Genomic DNA, 23,917 nt, shown 5'->3' with positions numbered 1-23,917 from the left:
CTCTGCTCCTCCACCTTACTAGGAACCCTACCGTTAACCCTGTATTCCGCATTCTTATTTGTCCTTCCAAAATGGACAACCTCACACTTGACAGGGTTGAACTCCATCTGCCACTCCTCAGCCCAGCTCTGCATCATATCTAAGTCCCTTTGCAGCCGACAACAGCCCTCCTCACTATCCACAACTCTACCAATCTTCGTATCATCTGCAAATTTACTGACCCCCTTCGACTCCCTCTTCCAAGTCATTAATAAAAATTACAAACAGCAGAGGACCCAGAACTGAACGCTGCGGAACTCCACTTGTAACTGGGCAAATGATGTGCTCTTGTTCAGGAAGGGCAGTAGAGATGACCCAGGTAATGAGTCTTGGGAAGGTCTTGGAAAGGATTATAAGAGATAGGATTTATAATCATCCAGCAAGCAACAATTTGATTGGAAATAGTCAACATAGATTCGTCAGGGGCAGATCGTGTCTCTCAAAGCTCATTGGGTTTTTTGAGAAGGTGACCAAGCATGTAGATGAGGGTAGGACAGTTGACATGGTGTGCATGGACTTCAGCAAAGCCTTTGATAAGGTTCCACATGGTAGGCTGTTGGAGAAAATGCGGACGCATGGGATTGAGGGTGATTTAGCAGTTTGGATTAGAAACTGGCTTTCTGTAAGAAGGCAACGAATGGTGGTTAATGGAAAATATTCAGTCTGGAGTCTGATTACTAGTGGTGTGCCACAAGGATCTGTTTTGAGACCACTGCTGTTTGTCATTTTTATAAGTTACTTAGACACAGACATAGATAGATGGGTTAGTAAGTTTGCAGATGACACTAAGGTCGGTGGGATAGTGGACAGTGTGGAAGAATGTTGCAGGGAGACTTGGATAAACTGCAGAATTGGGCTGAGAGGTGGCAAATAGAGTTCAATGCAGAGAAATGTAAAGTGATGCACTTTGGGAAGAATAACAGGAAGGCAGAGTACTGGTTCAATGGAAAGATTCTTGGTAGTGTGGATGTGCCGAGGGATCTTGGAGTCCATGTACATAGATCCCTGAAAATTGCCAGGATGATCGTGTTGTTAAGAAGGCATACAGTGTGTTAGGTTTCACTGGTAGAGGGATTGAGTTCCAGAGCCATGATGTCATGCTGCAACTATACAAAACGCTGGTGTGGCAGCACCTGGAATATTGTGTACAGTTCTGGTTCCCCCATTACAGGAAGGATGTGGAAGCATTGGAAAAGGTGCAGAGGAGATTTACCAGGATGTTGCCTGGTCTGGAGGGAAGGTCTTATGAGGAAAAGCTGAGGGACTGGGGTCTGTTCTCATTGGAGTGAAGAAGGCTAAGAGGGGATTTGATAGAGACATACAAGATGATCAGAGGATTAGATAGGGTGAATAGTGAAAGTCTTTTTCCTTGGATGATGATGTCAGTTTGTATGAGGGGGCATAGCTGCAAATTGAGGGGCGATAAGTTTAAGACAGATGTCAGAGGCAGGTTCTTTACTCAGAGAGTGGTAAGGGTGTGGAATGCCCTACCTGCTAATGTAGTCAACTCAGCCACATTAGGAGATTTAAACAATCCTTAGGTAAGCACGTGGATGATGATGGGATAGTGTCGGGTGATGGGCTTAGATTAATTCACAGATCGGTGCAATATTGAAGGCGGAAGGGTCTGTTCTGCGCTGTATTGTTCTATGTTCCATTCCATTATGACCCTCTACTGTGACCAGCTCTGATGAAGAGTAATCTAGACTTGAAATGTTAGCTTGCTGTCTCTCCATGGATGCTGCCTGATGCTCTGTGATCTCCAGCAATTTTGTTTTCCTCAATTACTCCGCTTTGATTAAATTCAATGAACCAATCTATACATTCCTTATGAAGGGCTTTTGCCCGAAATGTCGATTTTCCTGCTCCTTGGACGCTGCCTGACCTGCTGTGCTTATCCAGCACCACTCTGAGCTAGGCCCTGATTTCCAGCATCTGCAGTCCTCACTTTTGCCCAATCTATACTGCTGTCCAGGCAAGAGAATTTTGTAAACCCACCACCTGAGAGACCATCCTTCTCACTTGTGTTAAAAGTGAGACCTGTTATTCTGGAACAATGTCTCCTAGTTTTAGTCTCTCTCCTGTATGGGGAAGTATCCATCCAGCTGAACCCCTCAGCACCTTGGATTCCCCTTATTCTTCTAAACGCGACTGGGCAAAGGTCCATCCCCCAGCTCAACGTCGTCTCAAAAAAAACTATCCCTGGAATGAGTTAATAAACCCAATCTCTCCTCCGCTACAGATTTCCCTCACCTGCCTTGCTCTCTTGGTCAGGATTGTTCAATGGTTAGTCACCAGCTCCTCTTCGTCTGATCCCACCAAAAGGACGCAATCACTGTGGGCAAGTTCCCCTCCGAGCCAGTCACTATACTGATTTGGAAATATATCACCGTTCTTTCAGTGTCACTGGGTCAAAATCCTGGAATTCTCTCCCTAAGGGCATTGTGGGTTTACCCACAGCACATGGACTGCAGCGGTTAAAGAAGGTAGTTCAAGGGTGGCTACGAATGGATAATACACACTGGCCCAGTCAGCGATGCCCTCATTCCTATGAGAGGATTTTCAAAAACCATTTGGTACAAGCAAGTTGAAGGTGACCTGGATGAAATCTATTTTTTTTCACCCGGTCTGTCTCCTGTTCTCTGGATTCCTCTGCTCAATGTCATAGGAAGAAATGTGATTGGGTAACTGGGACCTGATGCAATGTGACTGGGTGTGACTTGTCTGAAAACTGGAGATCTACAAATAACTGTCAGAATCTCACCACCATCCCTCTGATTACAGTCAGCTTTTCTTTAACAGGGTTCTTGTGTAACCCTGCATTATAGAAAATTTGCGCTTGAGAAACTATGCTTAGTGTTGGTAATGCCAACACACGTTTTAAAAGTTTGCATCTCCAATTCATCAATCATGTTACAGTGAATTCAAGTTAATGAAATGTACGTTATAGAGGGATATGGGGTAAGGGCTAGCATATGGGACTAGATTAATTTAGGGTATCTGGTTAGCATGGACGAGTTGGACCTAAGGGTGTGTTTCTGTGCTCACATCTCTGACTCTGACCCTGACCTGTAATTTTTAAAATATGTATTTGTGGGACTTGGGTGTCACTGGCTGGCAGCATTGATAACCCATCCCTCTTTCACCCTTGAGATGGTGGGGGTGAGCTGCCTTGAGTTGCTGCAGTCCGCTTGCTGTGGGTTGACCCACAATGCCGATAGGGAGAGAATTCCAGGATTTTGACCGAACGACTGTGAAGGAACAGCAGCATATTTCCAAGTCAGGGTTGTGCGTGGCTCAGAGGGGAACTTGCAGGAGATGTTTCCAAGTAGATAGATGTGGCCTTGGGTTTGGAAGGTTCTGTCTCAGAGTCTTTGGTGAATTTCTGCAGTTTCTTGTGGATGGTACACACTGCTGCTACTGAGAGTTGGTGGTGGAGGGTGTGGATGCTTGTGGGTGTGGTGTCAGTCAAGCGGGGGCTGCTTTGTCCTGGATGGTGTCGAGTTTCTTGAGTGTTATTGGAGCTGCACCTGTCCAGGCAAGTGGGGAGTATTCCATCACACTCCTGACTTGTACCTTGCAGGTGGTGGATAGACTTTGGAATGTCAGGAGGTGAGTTTTTCACCACATTATTTCTAGCCTCTAACCTGCTCTTGTAGCCATTGTGTTTATGTGGTGAGTTTCTGGTCAATGGTAACCCCAAGGATGTTGACAGTGGGGGAGTTCTCAATCCCCAATGCACCTTGGCAATGGGACCTGACCAGCTGAGTCTGCATTTGGCATTAAATTGCCTCCTGAGAGTTTGGGGTAAAATGGGAAAACACTGTTCTCTACTCCCACTCATTTAACCGCGCCCCCTCACCCCTCACTCAGAGCTTAGCGTGTGTGGGTTAAGTCCTGAAACACGTGTTTTAGTGCTGTGGAGGTCAGGGGAGAGAATTTATCGTGTCTAAACTCAGTTATTGTAACTATTGAAACAACTGGGATAAGTTTAGACTCCTAAATTTACTGACAAGGGGAATTAGTGACTGTTTTAACATAGATAAAATGTAGTTAAATTGCTCATTCACTTCTGCAAAATTTGTAGTAGGTGTATCCTGTTTTGTGTATTTCCTTGTTGAGGTGTGTTCAAATCATGTATGTGATCTCACTGGCAGTCCTCTGTGTGAGCAGCAGTTTGAAATTTCCCTGCTATGGTGGTTTGTGATCATATTACTGAACTGGTAACACGGAATATGGATTTGAATCTTTTGAGAATTTTAATTCACTTTTAAAAGTATGACATTGATCAAAATGATCACAAGATTATCAGTAAAACGTCAACTGATTCATAACATCATTTAAGACAGGAAATCTGCCGTCTATACCAAGTTAGCTCTGAGTGTGACTCCGTCTCACTGTAACCTGATTGACCATTGTCTGACCTGGTAAAGTAGATCTCGAACGTGCTGAGAATACTTTGATCATGTGGACAGTAGCAACTCCACAAGGCAACTCACCACAACCTTTTCAAGGGCATCCAGGGGTGGGCCACATACTCAGAATAGTTTTCATTCTTTGGTTAGCTTCACCCACTCCCAAATTCCTGAACAGGCTGATATAGCCCCAAATGTTTAATAGAAGCAAGATTTGATTTTAAAAATGTTGTCTGTCTTACTCTTCAAAAAAGATTTACAAGGATGTTGCTGGGGTTGGAGGGTTTGAGCTATAGGGAGAGGCTGAATAGCTTGGGGCTGTTTTCCCTGGAGTGTCAGAGGCTGAGGAGTGATCTTTATAGAAGGTCGTTTTCTTCAGAACTAGAGGTTTAGGGTGAGAGGGGAAAGATATAAAAGCGACCTAAGGGGTAACTTTTTTACACAGGGTGCTACGGGTATGGAATGAGCTGCCAGAGGAAGTGGTGGAGGCTGGTACAATTAGCCAGCACGATGCCTTTTAAATGTTGTATGTGAACAGGAAGGGTTTAGAGGGATGTGAGCCAAATGCTAGCAAATGGGACTAGATTAGTTTAGGACATCTGGTCGGCATGGATGTGTTGAACCGAAGGGTCTGTTTCTGTGCTGTACACCTCTATAACTGTATAAATCAGTCACTGAGCTGTTGTCTCTGTTTATGAAATTTTCAGTCTTTCAACATGAGGATGTGGTCTGAGGAGCTGGAAGTTGGTAATGAGTGAGCGAGAAACTAAAGGCTCTGGTGTGCGTGCGCGTGCGTGTGTGTGTGTGTGTGTCTCTGTTTCTGTGTCATATTGGCAGGTATAATTAGAATATTCCAGAAAGTGGGAAGGTGGATCTTTGCAAATTGATTTAATTGACTGTCAAGTGCTTTGAAATGGACAGCTATTATAATTTTAAGGAAAGTGGCAGCCAATTTGTGCACCATAAATTCCCACCAACTCTCTATGATGACTGGATAATCCTTTTGTGTGTAATATGAGAGGTTTAACATTGGCCTGGACACCAAGGAGGCTTCCCTGACTCTTTGGAATACCACCATGATATCTTTTACATCCACCTGAGACTGGGAAGAGGCCGTAGTTCACCATCTCATCCCAAGGACAGTCAATAACAAGAGGGCATCCTGTTAAAGTGAAGAGCAGAAGCTTCAGAGAGGATTTGAGAAGAGGGGTTTTCACCCAGAGGGTGGTGGGGAGCTGAGGTGGGAAAACCTTTTGATGTTTACAGAGTACTTTGATAGGCGCTTGAAGTGTCATAACATTCAAAGCTATGGGCCTAGTTTTGGAAAGTGGGGCTAGTGTAGCTAGGAATGTGTTTTTGGCTGTACAGAGTTGATGGGATGAAGTGCCTCTTTAGTGCTGTAAGAGTCTAGGATCTTTGCAGTGATCCCTCAGGTGTGTACTGGACTGTCAGCCTGAGTTTGGGCTCCGGGAGTACTGCCAACTATAGGCCCCAGACCGTGGAAGGAAGCTGGCCCTTGCTCTGGAAATGCCCCGATGCGCGCACAGCGAGAAGCTGCAGAGAGGCTCCAGCCAAGAGTGTTGGGATGAGAGTTATGTGAACTGGGACCTGGTTCCTGCCATCAGAAGGATATTCCCATCTGTCACAAGCTCGCTGCCAAGAACCGAGACAGCGCCCTGCTGTTCTATTTAGAAATAGTGGCATGCTGCCAGCTAAGAGATGCCCACCAGTGTGCAGCCCACAGGCCAGAGTGATGGGCACTGTCACAGACACCAGGTTGCACAGGGCTTTTTGATCAATGAGGCAAACACCAAGCCGGCCATAAGCACTCGGAACAGAAAAAGGCCATTCAGCCCATCGAGCCTGCTTCATTATTCAATGAGATCATAGTTGTTCTGCTGATCCACAACTCTTTCTTTCCTGCCTTTTTTCCCATAATCCTCAATTCCTCTCCTGATTAAAAATCTGTCTGTCTTAGCCTTGAATATACTTAATGACAGCCCTCCAGAAAGAATTCCACAGATTTACAAGCCTCAGAAGAAATTGTTCCTCCTTTGTCTCAAATGGGTGATCTCATTATTGTGAGGTTATGCCACCTGATCATAGACTCTCCCTCAGGGGGATATGGACTCTCCTTGTCTACCCTAAGTTCCCTAGAAATCTTTATATGTTTCAGGATGAGTACAGGCTCAAACCATTCGATCTGTCCTCCTCAGACAGACTATCTACACTCCGGATCAGCGGGTGAACCCTGTCTGGCCTGCCTCCAAGGCCAGTATATCTCGCCTTTCATTAGGGGCCCAGCACTGCTCACAATATTCCAGCTGTTGTCTGACTATCTTTAGCAAGACTTTGCTATTTTTATACTCTGTTCCCTTTGAAATAGAAGGGATTTGCCTTCTGTATTACCCGCTGAATCAAGATGCTCGCTTTTTGTGATTCATGCACAAGGACTTCCAAATTATTCTGCAGCTTTCTGCAGCCTTTCTCCATTTAAATAATAGTTAGCTCCTCTATTCTTCCTGCCACATTATGTTCCATGTCCCAAGTCTGTGCACACTTGTGTATGCCATACCTGTGCTGATGGTTCAAAGCAGACTGAGCCAGGGCTCCGCTCTCAGTGAGTGACCTCCCAACATTCTAAATCTTTCCCCCAAGATTAAAAACTGACAACTGTTTAAACAATCACTGTATTTTTAAAACGATTTGTTCTGGATATGTGGGAAAAGTTGCATTTGTATTCCAGCCTTAGTTACAAATTTAACCTTCCTCTGTAGAGCAGCGGTGATGTGTGGGTCAGCCTAGGTACTATCTCCAGGGTCAAAAATGACATGGTGCAAGTTTAAGGTGACTTCTTTAAAGGGGTGTGGGTGTCACTGGCTGGGTCAGCATTTATTGCCCGTCCCTAGTTGCCCCTTGAGAAGGTGGGGGTGAGCTTCCTCCTTGAACCACTGAAGTCCATGTGCTGTAGGTAGACCCACAATGCCCTTAGGGGGGGAATTCCAGGATTCTGACCCAGTGATCGTGAAGGAATGGCGATATGTTTCCGGAGGGGAACTTGCTGGGGATGCAAAAGAAATGGGGGCGGGAACCTTTGTATGTAACTTTTATGCACCTTCTGATAGGCTGGTGAATACAGATTCGTAAGAGAATGGAATAAATGCTGGAAGGAAGAGAGATGGCTGACATGGGAGTGGGATAACAGCAAATACTGTTTCAAAGAGCTGAAGCCATGTATGGTCTCCAGCTATGCTGCCCTATCGGTTTTGGGAGCTGTTGGGATTTTGCATCTACTTAGCATTTTCCATCATGGTTTTAACTCTGTCTCAAATTGCCGCAAGTTTACTGAAACTCTCGCGAGAGTTGTGCTGACATCCTGCTCCAGGACCCTTGGCTATTGTTCCTGCACTGATGATGGGTCTTGCTGCAGTTCCTGCTGTGGAGCAGTGATCCAGAGGAGTGCTGACTGGTGGGTGTGAGATTTAATGCCCCACATCTGGACCAGCTGAGTCTGGGTTGGCTGCACTGGGTCTTTGAATTGGCACAGGCAGGCATTGCAGCTCAGAATATTGTTCCTGATCAGTGCCCAGAACTGCGGATGGCAGTTAGGGACAGGTGAGTCTGACTCAGCAAATTAGATTTAAGGTGATGAGGAAAAGAAATGAATGTGGTGTAGGATGGGCTGGGAGACACCCTTTTTTATGCAACCAATGGTTAGGATTTGGAATACCACACCAGATCGAGTGGTGAATACTGATGCCATCCTGTGCCAACAACAAGGGCTGACCCAGGTGGGTTTGGGCCAGAGAGACAGGAGGGGGTTCATTCTCTGCCAAGTCGCTCCATGCGGGGAGAAGTCTAACTGTCCATTCCTACTCCGTCCACAGTTTAACCCTCAAGACGGATGATGGCGACATTTTGCTGGATTATTCAAAGAATCTGATCACTGAGGAAGTATTAAAAATGCTGATTGACCTGGTGAGTGTCACCTTGCCACTGAATAGCTCCTGGCTTTTGTCACATCCTGCGTTAGCATAGCACCCTTTACATCCTCAGCATGTTCCGGGACACTTTGCTTTCAGTCTTCATTTTGTCTTCGTTTTCTTTAATTCGACAGAGGGAATGTTTTGTCAGACTGACCTCTTGGACCATGTGAACTATTCGACTGTGGGAGCCAGTCCTTATCCCGATTGCAAACAAGATGTGCTTGCATTCAGCTCAGTCTCTCATTCACCACTCGATGGTGGTCTTTTCTCCAGTGGCAGTGTAATTTTATTCTCCCAACAGCCAACCCCCTCACCCAAGAAAAACCCGTGTTCCTGAAGTAATTGGACCAGTGCACAGTACTCGCTACAAAGGGCTTGAACTGGGGCATAGTGGTTATTGTAGCTCCTTACTCCCCATCAATCCCGTTCTGGGTCATCACCCTGTTGCCCCATAATCTTACAATAAGCAAACATTATAAAAACTGGTCATTGCTCTCCCTTCTATTCGAGGATGTTGCTATGGATAGATTGGCCACCTGGCTGGCCTTTATAACACTTGGTGCAGATTGGTTAGTATTCACAGATACTAACAAATTTGCCATGTTTTGGAGAGAGGTTGTCTGTCTCACGCCCTGAGCTGTGAATGGTGACAAATCCACTGGAGATTGTTTTGCATTGATCTGTTTCTCTTTCCCCACACCCTCAGGCAAAATCCCGGGGCATTGAGAAAGCAAGGGAGCGCATGTTCACCGGGGAGAAGATTAACTTCACAGAGGTAAGCGGATGGCCCAGAATAGAAAGGATTCAATATATATGCAAAATGTATTCCATCTCAGTACAGTAGTGCAGCTCTCACTGCCTGGGCCAGCATCCCTAGTTGCCCCTTGAGAAGGTGGGGGTGAGCTGTCGCCTTGAACCTCTGCAGTCCATGTGCTGTTGGTAGACCCACAATGCCCTTAGGGAGAGAATTCCAGGAGTTTGACCCAGCGACACTGAAGAAACAGCGATATATTTCCAAGTCGGGATGGTGAGTGGCTTGGACGGGATCTTGCAGGGGGTGGTGTTTCGATGTATCTGCTGCCCTTGTCCTTCTAGATGGAAATGGGCCTGGGTTTGGAAGGTACTGCTGCAGACTGTATCATCTCTAATCTTCATTTCGAAGCTTATTTTAGTAACACAAATGTCTCATTTGATCTATCAGATTGCAACCACCCCAGAAAACCTTCTGTCAATATCCCGCAATCTCATAAAACTTAAAGCCAAAAACTGAAGATCTGAAACTAAACATAACTGGCTGGAGAAGCTCAGCACGTCTGGCAGCATCTGTGGAGAGAAATCAGAGTTAACCTTTCAGGTCCAGTGACCCTTGTTCAGAACCGTCTCCCTCAGTCTCACTTCCCCGACCAGTCTCTTCACTGCTTCATTCTGCTTCCCAAGTACTCAACAAGTCCCGAGGGCAATACAGAGGGGTGGATACTCGTGGTGCTGCAGTTTGAGCTTCACGGCAGAGTCCCCTCCCTCAGGCTGCTGTAACAATGCAGGGCCCTGTCTGAGGGTCACAGGAAACTGCTTCCCATTCCACAAGATCCTGCTGCTCTCAGCTGGCTGAGGGCTCAGTGGAATGTGTGGGTGTGGCTGTACAAGATGGAAAACCTGGGCTTTTGGCAGCTACACAAAGCTCACAAATTGTGTTAGAAACCTAGGTCAGGGTCTGACATCTGTGGGGGTGATGTTTGTGGTTCAAGCCCTGGTCCCAGGATTTCAGGGCGCAGTCAGGTGTCGGAAAACTTGAGGTTGGCTAACGTGTCACTACTTAAGAAAGGTGGTAAGGACAAGCCAGGGAACTGTAGACCAGTGAGCCTGACCTCGGTGGTGGGCACATTGTTGGAGGGAATCCTGAGGGACAGGATGTACATGTATTTGGAAAGGCAAGGACTGATTAGGGATAATCAACGTGGCTTTGTGCGTGGGAAATCATGTCTCACAAACTTGATTGAGTTTTTGAAGAAGTAACCAAGAGGATTGATGAGGGAAGAGTGGTAGATGAGATCTATATGGATTTCAGTAAGACATTCGACAAGGGATACCGGTTAGCAAGGTTAGATCTCATGGAATACAGAGAGAACAAGCCATTTGGATACAGAACTGCCTCAAAAGGTAGAAGACAGAGGGTGGTGGTGGAGGGTTGTTTTTCAGACTGGAGGCCTGTGACCAGTGGAGTGCCAAAAGGATTGGTGCTGGGCCCACTGCTTTTTCTCATTTATATAAATGATTTGGATGTGAGCACAAGAGATATAGTTAGTAAGTTTGCAGATGACATCGAAATTGGAGGTGTAGTGGACAGCGAAGAAAATTACCTCAGATTACACTCATTGAAAGTGGAGTTGCAGGTAGATAGGATAGTGAAGATGGTATTTGGTATGCTTTCCTTTATTGGTCAGAGTATTGAGTACAGGAGTTGGGAGGTCATGTTGCGGCTGTACAGGTCATTGGTTAGGCCACTGTTGGAATATTGCATGCAATTCTGGTCTCCTTCCTATCAGAAGGATGTTGTGAAACTTGAATGGTTCAGAAAAGATTTACGAGGATGTTGCCAGGGTTGGAGGAGTTGAGCTAGAGGGAGAGGCTGAATAGGCTGGGGCTGTTTTCCCTGGAGCGTCAGAGGTTTAGGGGTGACCTTATAGAGGTTTATAAAATAATGAGGGGCATAGGTAGGGTATATAGATAAGATCTTTTCCCTGGGGTCAGGGAGTGCAGAACTAGAGGGCATAGGTTTAGGGTGAGAGGGGAAAGATATAAAAGAGACCTAAGGGGCAACCTTTTTAGAGGGTGGTGCGTGTATGGAATGAGCTGCCAGAGGATGTGGTGGAGACTGGTACAATTGCAACATTTAAAAGGCATTTGGATGGGTATATGAATAGGAAGGGTTTGGAGAGATATGGGCCGGGTGCTGGCAGGTGGGACTAGATTAGGTTGGGATGCCCAGTTGGCATGGATAAGTTGGACTGAAGGGTCTGTTTCCATACTGTACATCTCTATGACTCTATAATCCAGGCTGATTCTCCAATGCAGTACTGAGGGAGCCCAACACTGTCTGCAGCACTGTCATAATCCAAGGTTCTGTCTGCCCTTCGGGTGGCTGTAACAGATCACATGACACTATGTTGAATAAGAGTCTCCCTGATCGTCTCTGCCAGTATTTATCCCGATTGCTGTTAGTGGGATCTTCCTGTATGTTAACCAGCTGCTGGGTTTCTGATGTCATCGCATAGATGATATTTTAGAAATGTCCCACTGGCCAAGAATCGCTTTGGATCATGATGACATCTCCTGCTGTCTCCCTTTCTGCTTTTACAACAGTTCTTTCCCCAGGACCATGTGATTCCTTGCTCCTGTCTCAAATTGTGTAACCTCTCTCTCCTGTCTGTATTGAAATCTACTTGCTGTCCACACACCCACATGCACACATTTTCATTATAAACCCCTGAAAACAAAGTTGCGTTCCAAATGAAAATAGATAGGAAGTTGGCTGGTGAGGATGACATTGAGAGGGATGTAGACAGTGAGTGGGTAAGATCTTGAGAGATGGGACATAATGTGTGGGTGGGGAGAGTAAATGTGCGGTCATATGCTTTGGAAGGAGGGTTAGAAAAGCTGAATATTATTTAAATGGACAATGACTGCAGAAAGCTACAGCACAGAGGGATTTGGGAGACCGCATCCAAGTTCAGCAGATCATGAGGGAAGGCAAGTGGAATGTTGGCTTTTATTTCATCGCGAACATATAAAAATAGGGCCGTTTTGCTAAAAGGGAATACTGTGACCAGTTTTGCCCCTAACCTAAGGAACGATATACAGACTGATCCTGGGTGCAGACTGTCTTATAAGTGCACTTGTCAGCTTACAGAGGAATGCAATGTGACCTTATTGAAACAAGATTCTGGAGTTACTTGACAGGGTCGATGTGGAAGGATTGACCCCCCCCCTTTGTAGGAGAGGCCAGGACCAGAGGGCATCACAGATTTAAGATCGAGATGAGGAAGAATTTCTTCTTCTGAGGGAAGTGAGTCTGTGGAATTCTTTCCCATAAGAGGTTGTCAAGGCTGCCTCATTGAGTATATTCAAGGCTGAGATAGAGAGGTTTGGAAGGGAATCGAAGGCTATGGGGGAAAAGGCGGGAAAGTGGAGTTGAGGATTATCAGAAATGCCATGATCACTTTGAATGGAGGAGCGGACTTGATGGTCTGAATGGCCTATTTCTGCTGCTACACCTTACGATGAGATCAGAAATTGTAACGTTTGATTCTGAATGGTTTTAACGTGGGGAGATATTTTATTTCACATCAAGAAGACATTCTACACGATGCAGTTATACTGGTGTTAGATGCAGTTGGAACTGAGACAGGAATTGGGTACATTTTGGAGTATTTTTAAATGTTTCTCAGTTAAAGCAGCCCAGTGTTCAGCATTTTAGCCAGAGTCAACGTGGAGGAATGAGAAATTGATAAACCAAGACAACTTGGAAACTCAGACTAATGAGAAACACCCAGCCAGGAGCTGGTCTGTACAGAGCTGAGGTGTGATGACCAAGTCATTAGGCTTTTGAAGAGAGAGAGAGAGAGACTGCTTAGAGTTCTCCATTTGGGTGTGAATCTTCACAGTTCCCTACTTCACTGAGCTGTGGATCCTGTGTTCAGGAATTGTTTGAGACTGACAAAGTCTGGATGATGCGGGGAGTGTAGGAGATAGCTGCGTTCAGATAGAACCTGGTTTTGTTGAATGGGGGAATCAGGCTGGAAGGGCCAAATGGCCTTTTGCAGTTCCTGTTTCTTACATAGACAAAGGCAGAAAGGTGTTTAACGTTTAACCTTTAGTATGTACACCTCAGCAATGTGCACCCTCACGTACTGTTGTTGTAGCCAATCATTGCAGGAGTTTGGGAACATGACTGATGGTTATATGCTCCCTGTTTTATTGTGAGACTGTCAAAGCAGTTCAGTTTTAAAACCCCAGTGTTGCTTTTCCACAATGAACCTCTTGGTTAATGATCACCCTGGCCCAGGGCCCACGGATCACATTGTTACAAATCCGACACTCGGCTGTAACTGTGACCGGGGGTGATCTGTTAACCACGGGCCTGGGGTGTGATGTGGACCTTGTGAATAACACAGCTGGTATTTCTTCTCCAGAACCGTGCTGTCCTTCACATTGCGCTGAGGAACCGTTCCAATATCCCCATCCAGGTGGATGGCAAGGATGTGATGCCAGAGGTCAATGCTGTGCTGGAGAAGATGAAGAAGTTCTGCCAGGTAACTGTCACCCCACGACAGGAGCCACCCCCACATGTGGCAATGAACTGGAAATCCTTCTTCCCAGGAGACATCTGTGCCTGGTTGTTGCTGCTGGGCTTATGGGCTGGTTCAAGCAAGCTTCAGAGACATTGTCCAAATCTCCGAAACTTGGGTGACAATTCTTAGCCGTGCCCCTGAGTGATGGTGTCAGGCGATGGCGCGTTGCCAGGTTGTGGGCAAGGGTGTGTTGCTAGGCGATGGCATGTTGGGCAGCGGGCCCCTGGGCAACGGCGTGTTGCCAAGCGATGGCTTTTGCCACATTGTGCCTGTGGTTCCCCCCATCCCCCTCAGCTCTGAGTGTCTCCATGGGCATCGCCAACAATGGCTGTGATTTCTGTAGCATGGCCGATTTGGGGGGGACTGCCAATTGCACATGTTCCCTGTCAGTTTCTGCCATTAAGATGATAGAGTGGATAGTCACAGCCTTGGTGACTGTCCCTGTCTTCCATTTGTAAACCCACCTTCCCTTGGGCTGAAGGTACCAGGGCATCATGGGGTAAAATGGCCGCAGTGTGCTACTTTAGATGATCATCCTGATGCTATTGATTCACGGAGCAGGCTCGAAGGCTGACTCCTCTGTTTCCTATAACCTGGTTTTGAACTCAGGACATTGGTCACCTCCCAACTGGTTACATTTAAATATAGAACATAGAAAAGTACATCACAGAACAGGCCCTTTGGCCCACAATATTGTGCCGAGGATTATTCCTAAACTAAAATAAAATAACCTAACCTACGCACCCCTCAACTCACTGCTATCCATGTGCATGTCCAGCAGTCGCTTAAATGTCCCCAGTGACTCTGCTTCCACCACCACAGCTGGCAACGCATTCCATGCATTCACAACTCTCTGTGTAAAGAACCTACCTCTGACGTCCCCTCTATACCTTTCTCCTAATATCTTAAAACTATGACCTCTTGTATCAGACAATCCTGCCCTGGGGAAAAGTCTCTGGCTATTGACTCTATCCATACCTCTCATTATTTTGTACACCTTAATCAGGTCACCTCTCTTCCTCCATCTCTCCAGAGAGAAAAGTCCGAGCTTATTCAACCTTTCTTCATAAGGCAAGCCCTGCAGTCCAGGCAGCATCTTGGTAAATCTCCTTTGCACCCTCTCCAAAGCCCCTCTATCTTTCCTATAGTAGGGCGACCAGAACTGGACGCAATATTCCAAGTGTGGTCTCACCCGAATCTTGTTATAACAGTATAATTATAATAGTAGTTGTAGTTATAAACCAGTAAATAACAAAGAAAGGCCATGCATTATAGTAGAATAGAAATACACACACTTTCAAAGTTTTTAGATTCTGTTTAATAAAATAATTCTAGAGTAAAAAGCTTGTATTGTAATGATAAGGTGAATGGACTAACAGGAAGTACCACCTGGTTTGTTTAACCTGACACTAGGGCCACAGCAATGAGTGAACTCTGAATGGAGTAGACCCACTGCCAGTGTCATGGCGGATGGATACTGTCACTGAATAAACCTCACTCCGTCCCTTGCTGCTCATGGGACACGATTGGTTGAAGCTGGGAGCTGTCATGTGACATTGGATGGTACCTAGCTGCTGCCAACTCAATGGATTTTATTGTTATTTACATCATTTCTTCACAAGCACATTCTCACTGAGATCCAGTCTCCAAGAAGGGGTGGGTTTGACCTGTTTTTTTTTAAATATATGCAGTTCTGAGTGTGTAATAGTTGTTTAGCTGGGAGGTAGACAGCTGACTGTGGCTTTGAGCCTCTGTGTAGGTACCTTACTGACTCCAATTCTCTCTCTCTCTCCTGCAGAGAGTCCGTGGTGGAGAATGGAAAGGATACACTGGAAAGACCATCACCGACGTGGTCAACATCGGGATCGGGGGCTCAGACCTGGTACTGCAACGTTCACACAATAAACAAGCCTAAAGAACCACAGATGCTGGAAATCAGAATTGCTGTGAAATTTCTGCAGGCCAGGCAGCAGTCATGGAGAGAAAGCAATTAGTGTTTCAGGTCCAGTGACCCTTCAGAACAGCAAGGTCTTGATTTCTCTCTTCTGATGCTGCCAGACCTGCTGAGGTTTTCCAGCAGTTTCTGCAACTTGCATACTCAGTCCGCATCACATCCAACCGAATGTGAAAACTTCCAAAACCACAGAGGTTATTGCATAGGTTATAGACCTGTACTGGTCTGTCCCTGAATAACACTGGGGTACAGTGCTGGTGGGGACAGATCTGTCATTTATATAAGACTGGGTTACACTAATGAGGACAGGTCTGTCCCTGTATAATGCTGGGGTACAGTACTGGTGGGGACACTGTCTGTCTAACATTGTGTTTTTAATTCTATGAAGGGCTGGTGGTTGAGATAGAGGTTGAAGGGGTTGAATAGAGTGAAATGAGCTTCTTTTTCTCAATGAAAGGCAGTGCCTGCTGCTGGAAGTGTTGGCCCTGATTGAGCCTGTGGCCTGTCGGGTTGGTAGTTGGTTGTTTTCCTGACCTGAGCAGGAATTGTGATTTTGTCCCTCTGTCACCCCTCTTCCCTCCGTTAAACTGCTCTTGTTTTCTCCTAGGGCCCACTCATGGTCACTGAGGCTCTCAAACCCTACTCCAAGGGGGGGCCCAAGGCCTGGTTTGTGTCCAACATCGATGGCACCCACATGGCAAAGACTCTGGCAGAGCTGAACCCTGAGACCACCCTCTTCATCATCGCATCCAAGGTGAGTGGGCGCGGCAATGGGCAACTGGGTTAATGCTCAGCGACTGAAATCCACTCCCTCTATGGGGGGGATGGAGGAGGCACGCGTAGAGGTTGATGTAGTTTGTTTGAGGGGAGGTTTGGTAGGGATTATTGTGGGGGGAGGGTGATGGGATTGGGGCGAAGTAGCTGGGGGTGAGGGTGGGGCAGAGATGATGTAGCAGGAGGGTGGAGGTTACATTGTCTGTCTGTATTGTGGAGTTGTTGTTGTAATTGAGTGTTTCTCGCTGTTTCACAGACCTTCACCACCCAGGAGACTATCACCAACGCTGAGTCAGCGAAAGAGTGGTTCCTGGCAGCTGCGAGTGATGTGAGTATAATGGGGAGGGAGGGACTGGCTGCATTCATATTTCACCCACCCACCCGGTGTCTCCCTCAGTGTATGTGAGCCCAGCCACCCAGAGGGGAATGGCCTATTGATCTGGGTGGAGGGGGGAGCTCAGCCTCCCCTTATTCCAGGACAGGGACTGAACTGATCAGCGCTCTGCTCCCAACAAATGTGTCTATTTTCCCCCCCTCGGCCCCACCCTGAGGGCAGTCAGTTTTTGAGACGGAAATTAGAATCCCTGGAATTCTTTCAGGATCATTCTGATGGATCCTGTGATGGGGGCAGAGACGCTGACCTGCTGCAGGCCAGGAGATTGGTTTTTGAGTGGAGCTGGAGCTGAGTGCCAGGTGTTCCTGAATCCCCCCCCCCCCTGGCAGGTTCGATCCCGTTTCACGAAGGGGAATCAGGAGCAAATGGCCTGGGTGGTATCAATTATTCCAAAAAATGGATCATTGAAAATACAGCACAGGGCGAGATTGTAGTGCCTGTGCTGAAGGTCAGAGTGGTAGAGTGGAGATGGAGACAGGCATAGTCACAGTGATATTGATACAGGTTACTGTGACCCAGTTAGAGTGAGAATGACAGAGATTCCAACACACCACATGGCTATCTGAGTGTTCTAGTTAAATGCCATGAGAGTTTGTGGTTCTGCCACTCCTTTCATTGAGTTTCAGATTCCTCACCATTCTGTTTGTGAAATAAAATCCTCCTTAAATGTCCCTAATTCTTCTAAATTCATTCTGCCCCTGAATTTAAAAGGTTTTTTAATCTTTGGCTGGCTGGACTAGCATTTGTTGGCCGTCCCTAATTGTCCAGAGTGTGATTAAGAGACAACAACATTGCTGTGTAGGCCAGACCAGGGAAGGACGGCAGATTACTGCCCTAAAGGGCATTCGTCACCCAGATGGGGTTTTATGATAATAGATAATGGTTCTATAGTCACGATTGAAATGTATTAAATTCAAATTTCACCATTTGCTGCAGTGAGATTCAAACTGGGGTTCTGGATTCTTCACCCAGTGACCTTACCACGACACCACCTCCCAACAAATCTTATCTACTTTTTGTTTTAGGGGGTTGGAAATTTCTTACTCGCTCTACTTGGACCCCTCCCTTTTATTTACTTCAGTTATAAGTCTTGCTTGGCTTTCTCTGTTCTCATGAAAACATTCCAGTTTGTCATCACAGAAAGTCTCCAGTCCTGGCAACATCCTGGAAATCCACTCCGCACCCAATCCAGTACAACCCCACCACAGGGGACCAGCATCGACCACTGTTCTGACCCAGTGCGGTTCCTGCTCTGTCCTGGTTAACAACAGTGTTCATTCTTGGAGACCTCATTTACCCCATCTTGCAACCAGCTGTTGTAATGTAATTGGGCACAGCAAGCTCCCATAAACTGCATTGAAATGATGACTAGATAATGTTTATGTCCTGCTCTGTCCTGGTTCATTCTTGGAGACCTCACTTACCCCATCTTGCAACCAGCTGTTGTAATGTAATTGGGCACAGCAAGCTCCCATAAACTGCATTGAAATGATGACTAGATAATGTTTATGCTGTTGATTTAAGGCCCTAAATATTGGGCACATCATAAAAGGAGACAGATAGGGAGACCACCCAGACACAGCCGTGTTTTCTGTCTGGCTTATGGGGAGGCTGAGGGGGGTGGGGCCTGGTTGAAGATGGCGTTGGGCTTTAATTTCTCTGTGACTCGGTTGAAAGACCAGGGAGGGCCCGACTTTAGTAATCTCATATAAAAGCCACAACTCTGAAGATGCTTCACTTCCAAATTGTAATTATTTTTCTCTTTTTTTTAATTTCCCTCAGCCTTCAGCTGTTGCCAAGCATTTTGTTGCCCTGTCGACGAATGCGGTGAGTGTATTTGAAACATGTGACCATTCCACAACAAATCACTGGGGATTTGGCTCCGTGCCGAGCTCCCCTCCGCCCCAATGTTCCTCCTGTAATTGTCTCTGTTTAATGTGACTCCTTACTCTCTGACTCTTTAGGACAAAGTCAAGGCTTTTGGAATCGATCCAGCAAACATGTTCGAGTTCTGGGATGTGAGTACATGGGGATCAGGTCCCACCTGCTGACTCTTATATTTCTATTTCTATATGGACGTGCACAATTTCAAGCATAGGTCATTTGGCCCATCACATTTCTGGCTGTGATCACACTCCGTGTCAGTCTCACTCTCTCTCACGCTCTCTTGTCACCCCATCACTATATGCATGTATTCCCCTCTCCCTCGTGTTTATCCAGCTTCCACCTCAGTCTATCTGTGCTCTTCCCCTCACATTCCACATTCTTCGGTGGAAATGTTCCTGTCGAATTCTGGCTCGGTGTGGTTGGGGACTGCCTTGTCTATATGACCTTCAGAAGGAGAAACACCTTCTGCCTGTTAACATCATCCATATCTTGTTGCATCTTAAAGCCTTCCATCGGGTATTCTCTCCATCCTCTCCCTCCCTCGAGGAAGGAGTCCCAGCCTGTTGGGTTTTTCCCATTGGTTCTTTGTTCTGTGATCATCTCATACCTTCCCCACTGCCTTTTATTTACCAGGCGGACACCAAGAACGTTTTGGATGGTTGAGCCTGTTCTGGACTAGTTTGACGTGACTTCCCTACTTTTCAATCTCCCTCTCTGGAGCAGGATATTTTGCAGTCTCCTGAGACACCGGTGGAAGGTGTGGGTACATCTCCCTGCTTTAGGCGTCTGACCGAGTGCTGCTCCCTGTTCAGTTATACTTCCTCAAGTAACTCCTGCCGAGGGGAGGGGAGGGGAGCAGAGCACTAGCTGGTGTTCAGACTAAAGATAGTGTTGGCTGTCCCCGTGTGGAAGAGACTGCCAGCAGCTGGTGAGCATCAGCAGCCGGTCTCCAGTTGCTGCCAATCAGGGTTATTTAAATCCGTGGCCTTTCTAAAAAGTTCAAAGGTGCACACATTTCAGCCTGGGCTCTGTGACAGTGCAGCATTACACATGTCTGTTTGGAAGCAGGAGACTGGGGAGGGCGGGTGTTGTGGGGGCTGGGTGGTAGAGGAAGAGTTGGGGGGAGTGCTGGGGCTCAGGCGTTGTGAAGGGATGGAAGGTGGAGACAGGTCAAGGTTGGTGTAGAGTTTGGGAACGGGAATGGTGGGCGTGTAATAGAGGTGTCTCTGACTCTAATCCTCCTCCTCTTGTCCACAGTGGGTCGGGGGTCGGTACTCTCTCTGGTCAGCCATTGGCCTCTCCATTGCGCTCCATGTGGGTATGTATAACACTCTGCTACTGTAACCAACAAACTGTCCAACAGCCGGTGTGTCTGCGCCTCTGAGGTTACTTTAGAGTGAATGTTTATTCCATTGCTGGGAAACCCGTTCCTGTTTTTCCCCCTCCCTCCCCTTCTCTCTCACTCCCTCGGCCTCCCTCTCCTCCTGATGACATAGTGCTGTGATAGCTTTTGTAGTCAGTACAGTCTCTCAGAATGGTCATACCGAGCTCCCATTGTGAACTCTGTCTCTGGACACAGCTGCTGCCAGTCCGGCTGGATTTCTCCCGCTCCTTCTGCGTTTGTTCCTGATTTGCAGCATCTGCAGTGTTTTATCACAGTAACACCTACCCTTTGTTTGTCCCCTTCAGGATTTGAGAACTTTGAGCAGTTATTGAAAGGAGCACATTGGATGGTGAGTAACTGAGTGATCGCACTGCAGGCAAAACCCTCTCGATCCTCCCAGCTCCTTTTAGTTCCCACCCACCCCCCTCTTTCCCATGGCCTTTGCTGTGCTCTTGGCCAAGAGTAGATGGTTAAACAGGAACATGCACTGTTACCCTGCGCTGACCCAGCTGGACACTGGCTGTGTGATGGACACCTTTGGTTCTGCTTCCCTCTGGACCCTGCTCACTGACCCTCGATCACAATACCGTCTGGTTTTCATCTGAAATTCTCATCCTTCCAGTCCCTCTACAGCCTCTCACTCTTTCATCTCCTCCAGCCCCACTCCTCTAGCCCCATCATTAACTCTTCCCTTTCTTTGATTGCCCATACTGCACTGACATTGGTTATGTCTTAAGTTACCACGGCCCTGAACTCTCTCTGGAACCTATTTTCCTAAAGCTTCCTCCTTTAAATTCTTCCCTGATAGCATTTCCCCCCCCCTCCCCCGCCCCCCCCCCCCCCCCCCAACTCTCCACCCTGTCTTGATGCTGAGGTTTCCGTGTGACAGTGCAAGTGGAGAACTGCTAGCTGAGGGAATCCTGTCCCTCTCTCACTCGCTCACTGACTCTCCGCTCTCTCATTCTGAAGGATCACCATTTCCACTGCACTCCGCTGGAACAGAACGCCCCTGTGCTGCTCGCGCTCCTCGGGATTTGGTACATCAACGTTTACAATGTGGAGACCCACGCACTGCTGCCCTATGATCAGTACCTACATCGCTTCGCAGCATATTTCCAACAGGTACACGCAAACGTTCCAGAAAACTGTGTGTGTGTGTGTGTGTGTGTGTGTGTGTCTCTCTCTCTCTCTCTCTGTCTGTCTGTGTGGGCTGAGGGTGGGGTTGGGGTCTCTGCCTTCCGGACAGGGTTTTCTTGGAGGGAGTGGCCGGGGTGTCTGTGTTTGTTGCTGCCTGTGAGTATTGTGATCAGCCTGATGGTGAAATCCTGGTGTTGGTTTTAATCCCTTCCTGGTTAGGATCATCCTCTCTGCTTAGAACTGAGTCTAATCCCCTGTTCAGACACAGTCTCAGGATAACATCGTGGTTTACACTCCAATAAGGAGGGGGGGGGGGGAGGTTTCACACTCTGACAACCTCTGATATTCCCCGCCTTTGAAAACAGTGGATTCTCAGTTGTTACATTCAGAGCATAGAGTTTTTGTTTAGTTTAGGAACACCAAAGGAGTTGAGGGACTAGATTAGATTAGATTACAGTGTAGAAACGTGGAGAGCAGATAGGAAAGTGCTGTTGAGCTCAAAGATCAGCCACAATCTCATTGAATTGTGGGATGGAGCTTCGCTGGCTGGGCCCAGTATTTATTACCCATCCCTAGTTGCCCCTTGAGAAGGTGGGGGTGAGCTGCCTTCTAGAACTGCTGCAGTCCATGTGCTGTAGGTAGATCCACAATGTCCTTAAGGAGGGAATTCCAGGATTTTGACCCAGAGACACTGAAGGAACGGCGATATATTTCCAAGTCAGGATGGTGAGTGGCTTGGAGGGGAACTTGCAGGGGGTGGTGTTCCCATGTATCTGCTGCCCTTATCCTTTAGATGGAAATGATTGTGGGTTTGGAAGGTGCTGCCTGAGGATCTTGGGTGAATTTCTGCAGTGCATCTTGTAGATAGTACATACTGCTGCTGCTGAGCATCGGTGGTGGAGGGAGTGGGTGTTTGCACCTGCCAAGCGGGCTGCTTTGTCCTGGATGGTGTTGAACTTCTTGAGTGTTTGTTGGAGCTGCACCTATCCAGGCAAGTGGGGAGTATTCCATCACACTCCTGACTTGTGCCTTGTAGATGGTGGACAGGCTTTGGGGATTCAGGAGGTGAGTTACTAACTGCAATATTCCTAACCTCTGACCTGCTGTTGTTGCCATTGTGATTATTTGGCAAGTCCAATTAAGTTTCTGATCAATGGTAACCCCCAGTTAATGATAACTGAATCCCCCAGGATTCAGTGATGGTAACATCGAGTGCCAAGGGTCATCAGTTAGATTGTGTGTCTCGGTAATGGTCATAGCCTGGCATTTCTGTGGCGTGAATGTTACTTGCCACTTGTCAGCCCAAGCCTGGATATTGTCCAGGTCTTGTTGCATATGGATACGGACTGTTTCAGTGTCTGAGGATTTGGGAATGGTGCTGAACATTGTGAAATAATTGGCGAACATTCCCACTTCTTGATGAGCTGAATGACCTTTTGTTTCTTGCGCTGTCACTTTCTGTTTGACAGAGGTATTGCCCAATTACTTTAATGCCCTTCCTTTGCTTAAAAGATCAGAAGGAGGCCATTGGGCCCTGCAAGCCCAACCTGTCACTCACGATCATGGCTGACCTACCCAAGCCTCCAGTCCTCTCTCGGCCAGCACCTCCCGGCCAACATTTCAAAATAATCAAACTCCCTCCTCATGTGTTTTCAGTAGCCAGGGTGTTTTTACCACAAGAGTGAGTGTGACCCATACAAGGATGTTAGTGTGTTTTGAAAAAGAGATTACGCAAAAAAATGTTGAGGCCATGAGTCTTTAGAAATCTCTTCCTTTAAAAAGCAGTAGAAGCAGTTTCTGTGGTTATTTGAAGACAGAGTTGGATAGATTCTTCATGAGGAAGTGGGAGTGGTGATGTAAGGTCAGTCGTGAGAAAGCGGGAATGCAGTGCAATCCAGTCAGCCATGATCTGAGTGAACAGCAAGCCATCTGGAGGGGCTGAGTGGCCTCCTTTTAGCCCTGCAACCATGCAGTGGGTAAATGGCAGATTGAGCACAGGGGCACCGTGTCCCTGTGGGGAGGGATCACAGCCGCAATGTTTAATCCTTGGGAAACCCAAACCCGTGGCAACTTGAACAAGCAATTGTTTGGGGAGGCATGGTGGCTCAGTGGTTAGCCCTGCTGCTTCACAGTGCCAGGGACCCGGGTTCAATTCCACCTTCGAGTGACTGTGTGGAGTTTGCACATTCTCTCCTATCTGCGTGGGTTTCCTCCAGGTGCTCTGGTTCCTCCCACAGATGTGCAGGTTAGGTGAATGAACTATGCTAAATTGCCCATCGTGTCCATCGATGTGTAGGTTTAGAGGTGGGTTAGCCATGGGCAATGCAGGGTTACAGGACTAGTGTAGAGGGGTGGGACTGAGTGGGTTTGTGGACTTAGAATCGTAGAGCTGTACAGCACAGAAACAAACCCTTTGGTCCAACTTGTCCCTGCCGACCAGATATCCTAAATTGATCTAGTTCAGTTTGACAGCATTTGGCCTCAATCCTTCCTATTCATATACCCATCCAGATGCCTTTTAAATGCTGTAATTGTACCAGCCTCCATCACTTCCTCTGGCAGGTCATTCCATACACACACCACCCTAGTTGTCCCTTAG

General features: G+C 47.1%; 1 protein-coding gene across 1 annotated transcript in view; it reads left to right on the top strand.

The window, feature by feature from the left end:
- Window positions 1–23,917, top strand: part of gpib (glucose-6-phosphate isomerase b) — a 35,839-nt gene that overhangs the window by 4,445 nt on the left and 7,477 nt on the right. Inside the window, exons 2-12 of the mRNA XM_043706519.1 lie at window positions 8,342–8,432; window positions 9,147–9,215; window positions 13,630–13,749; window positions 15,587–15,670; window positions 16,350–16,496; window positions 16,773–16,844; window positions 18,693–18,737; window positions 18,875–18,928; window positions 20,055–20,115; window positions 20,487–20,530; window positions 21,151–21,303. Of these exons, the coding sequence (XP_043562454.1) occupies window positions 8,342–8,432; window positions 9,147–9,215; window positions 13,630–13,749; window positions 15,587–15,670; window positions 16,350–16,496; window positions 16,773–16,844; window positions 18,693–18,737; window positions 18,875–18,928; window positions 20,055–20,115; window positions 20,487–20,530; window positions 21,151–21,303 (940 nt within the window). The remainder of the gene's footprint in view (window positions 1–8,341; window positions 8,433–9,146; window positions 9,216–13,629; window positions 13,750–15,586; window positions 15,671–16,349; window positions 16,497–16,772; window positions 16,845–18,692; window positions 18,738–18,874; window positions 18,929–20,054; window positions 20,116–20,486; window positions 20,531–21,150; window positions 21,304–23,917) is intronic.

Source organism: Chiloscyllium plagiosum, chromosome 17 (genome assembly GCF_004010195.1).
Source record: "Chiloscyllium plagiosum isolate BGI_BamShark_2017 chromosome 17, ASM401019v2, whole genome shotgun sequence".
NCBI classification, from domain to species: domain Eukaryota; kingdom Metazoa; phylum Chordata; class Chondrichthyes; order Orectolobiformes; family Hemiscylliidae; genus Chiloscyllium; species Chiloscyllium plagiosum.
This window is presented reverse-complemented; position numbering and strand designations above follow the sequence as displayed.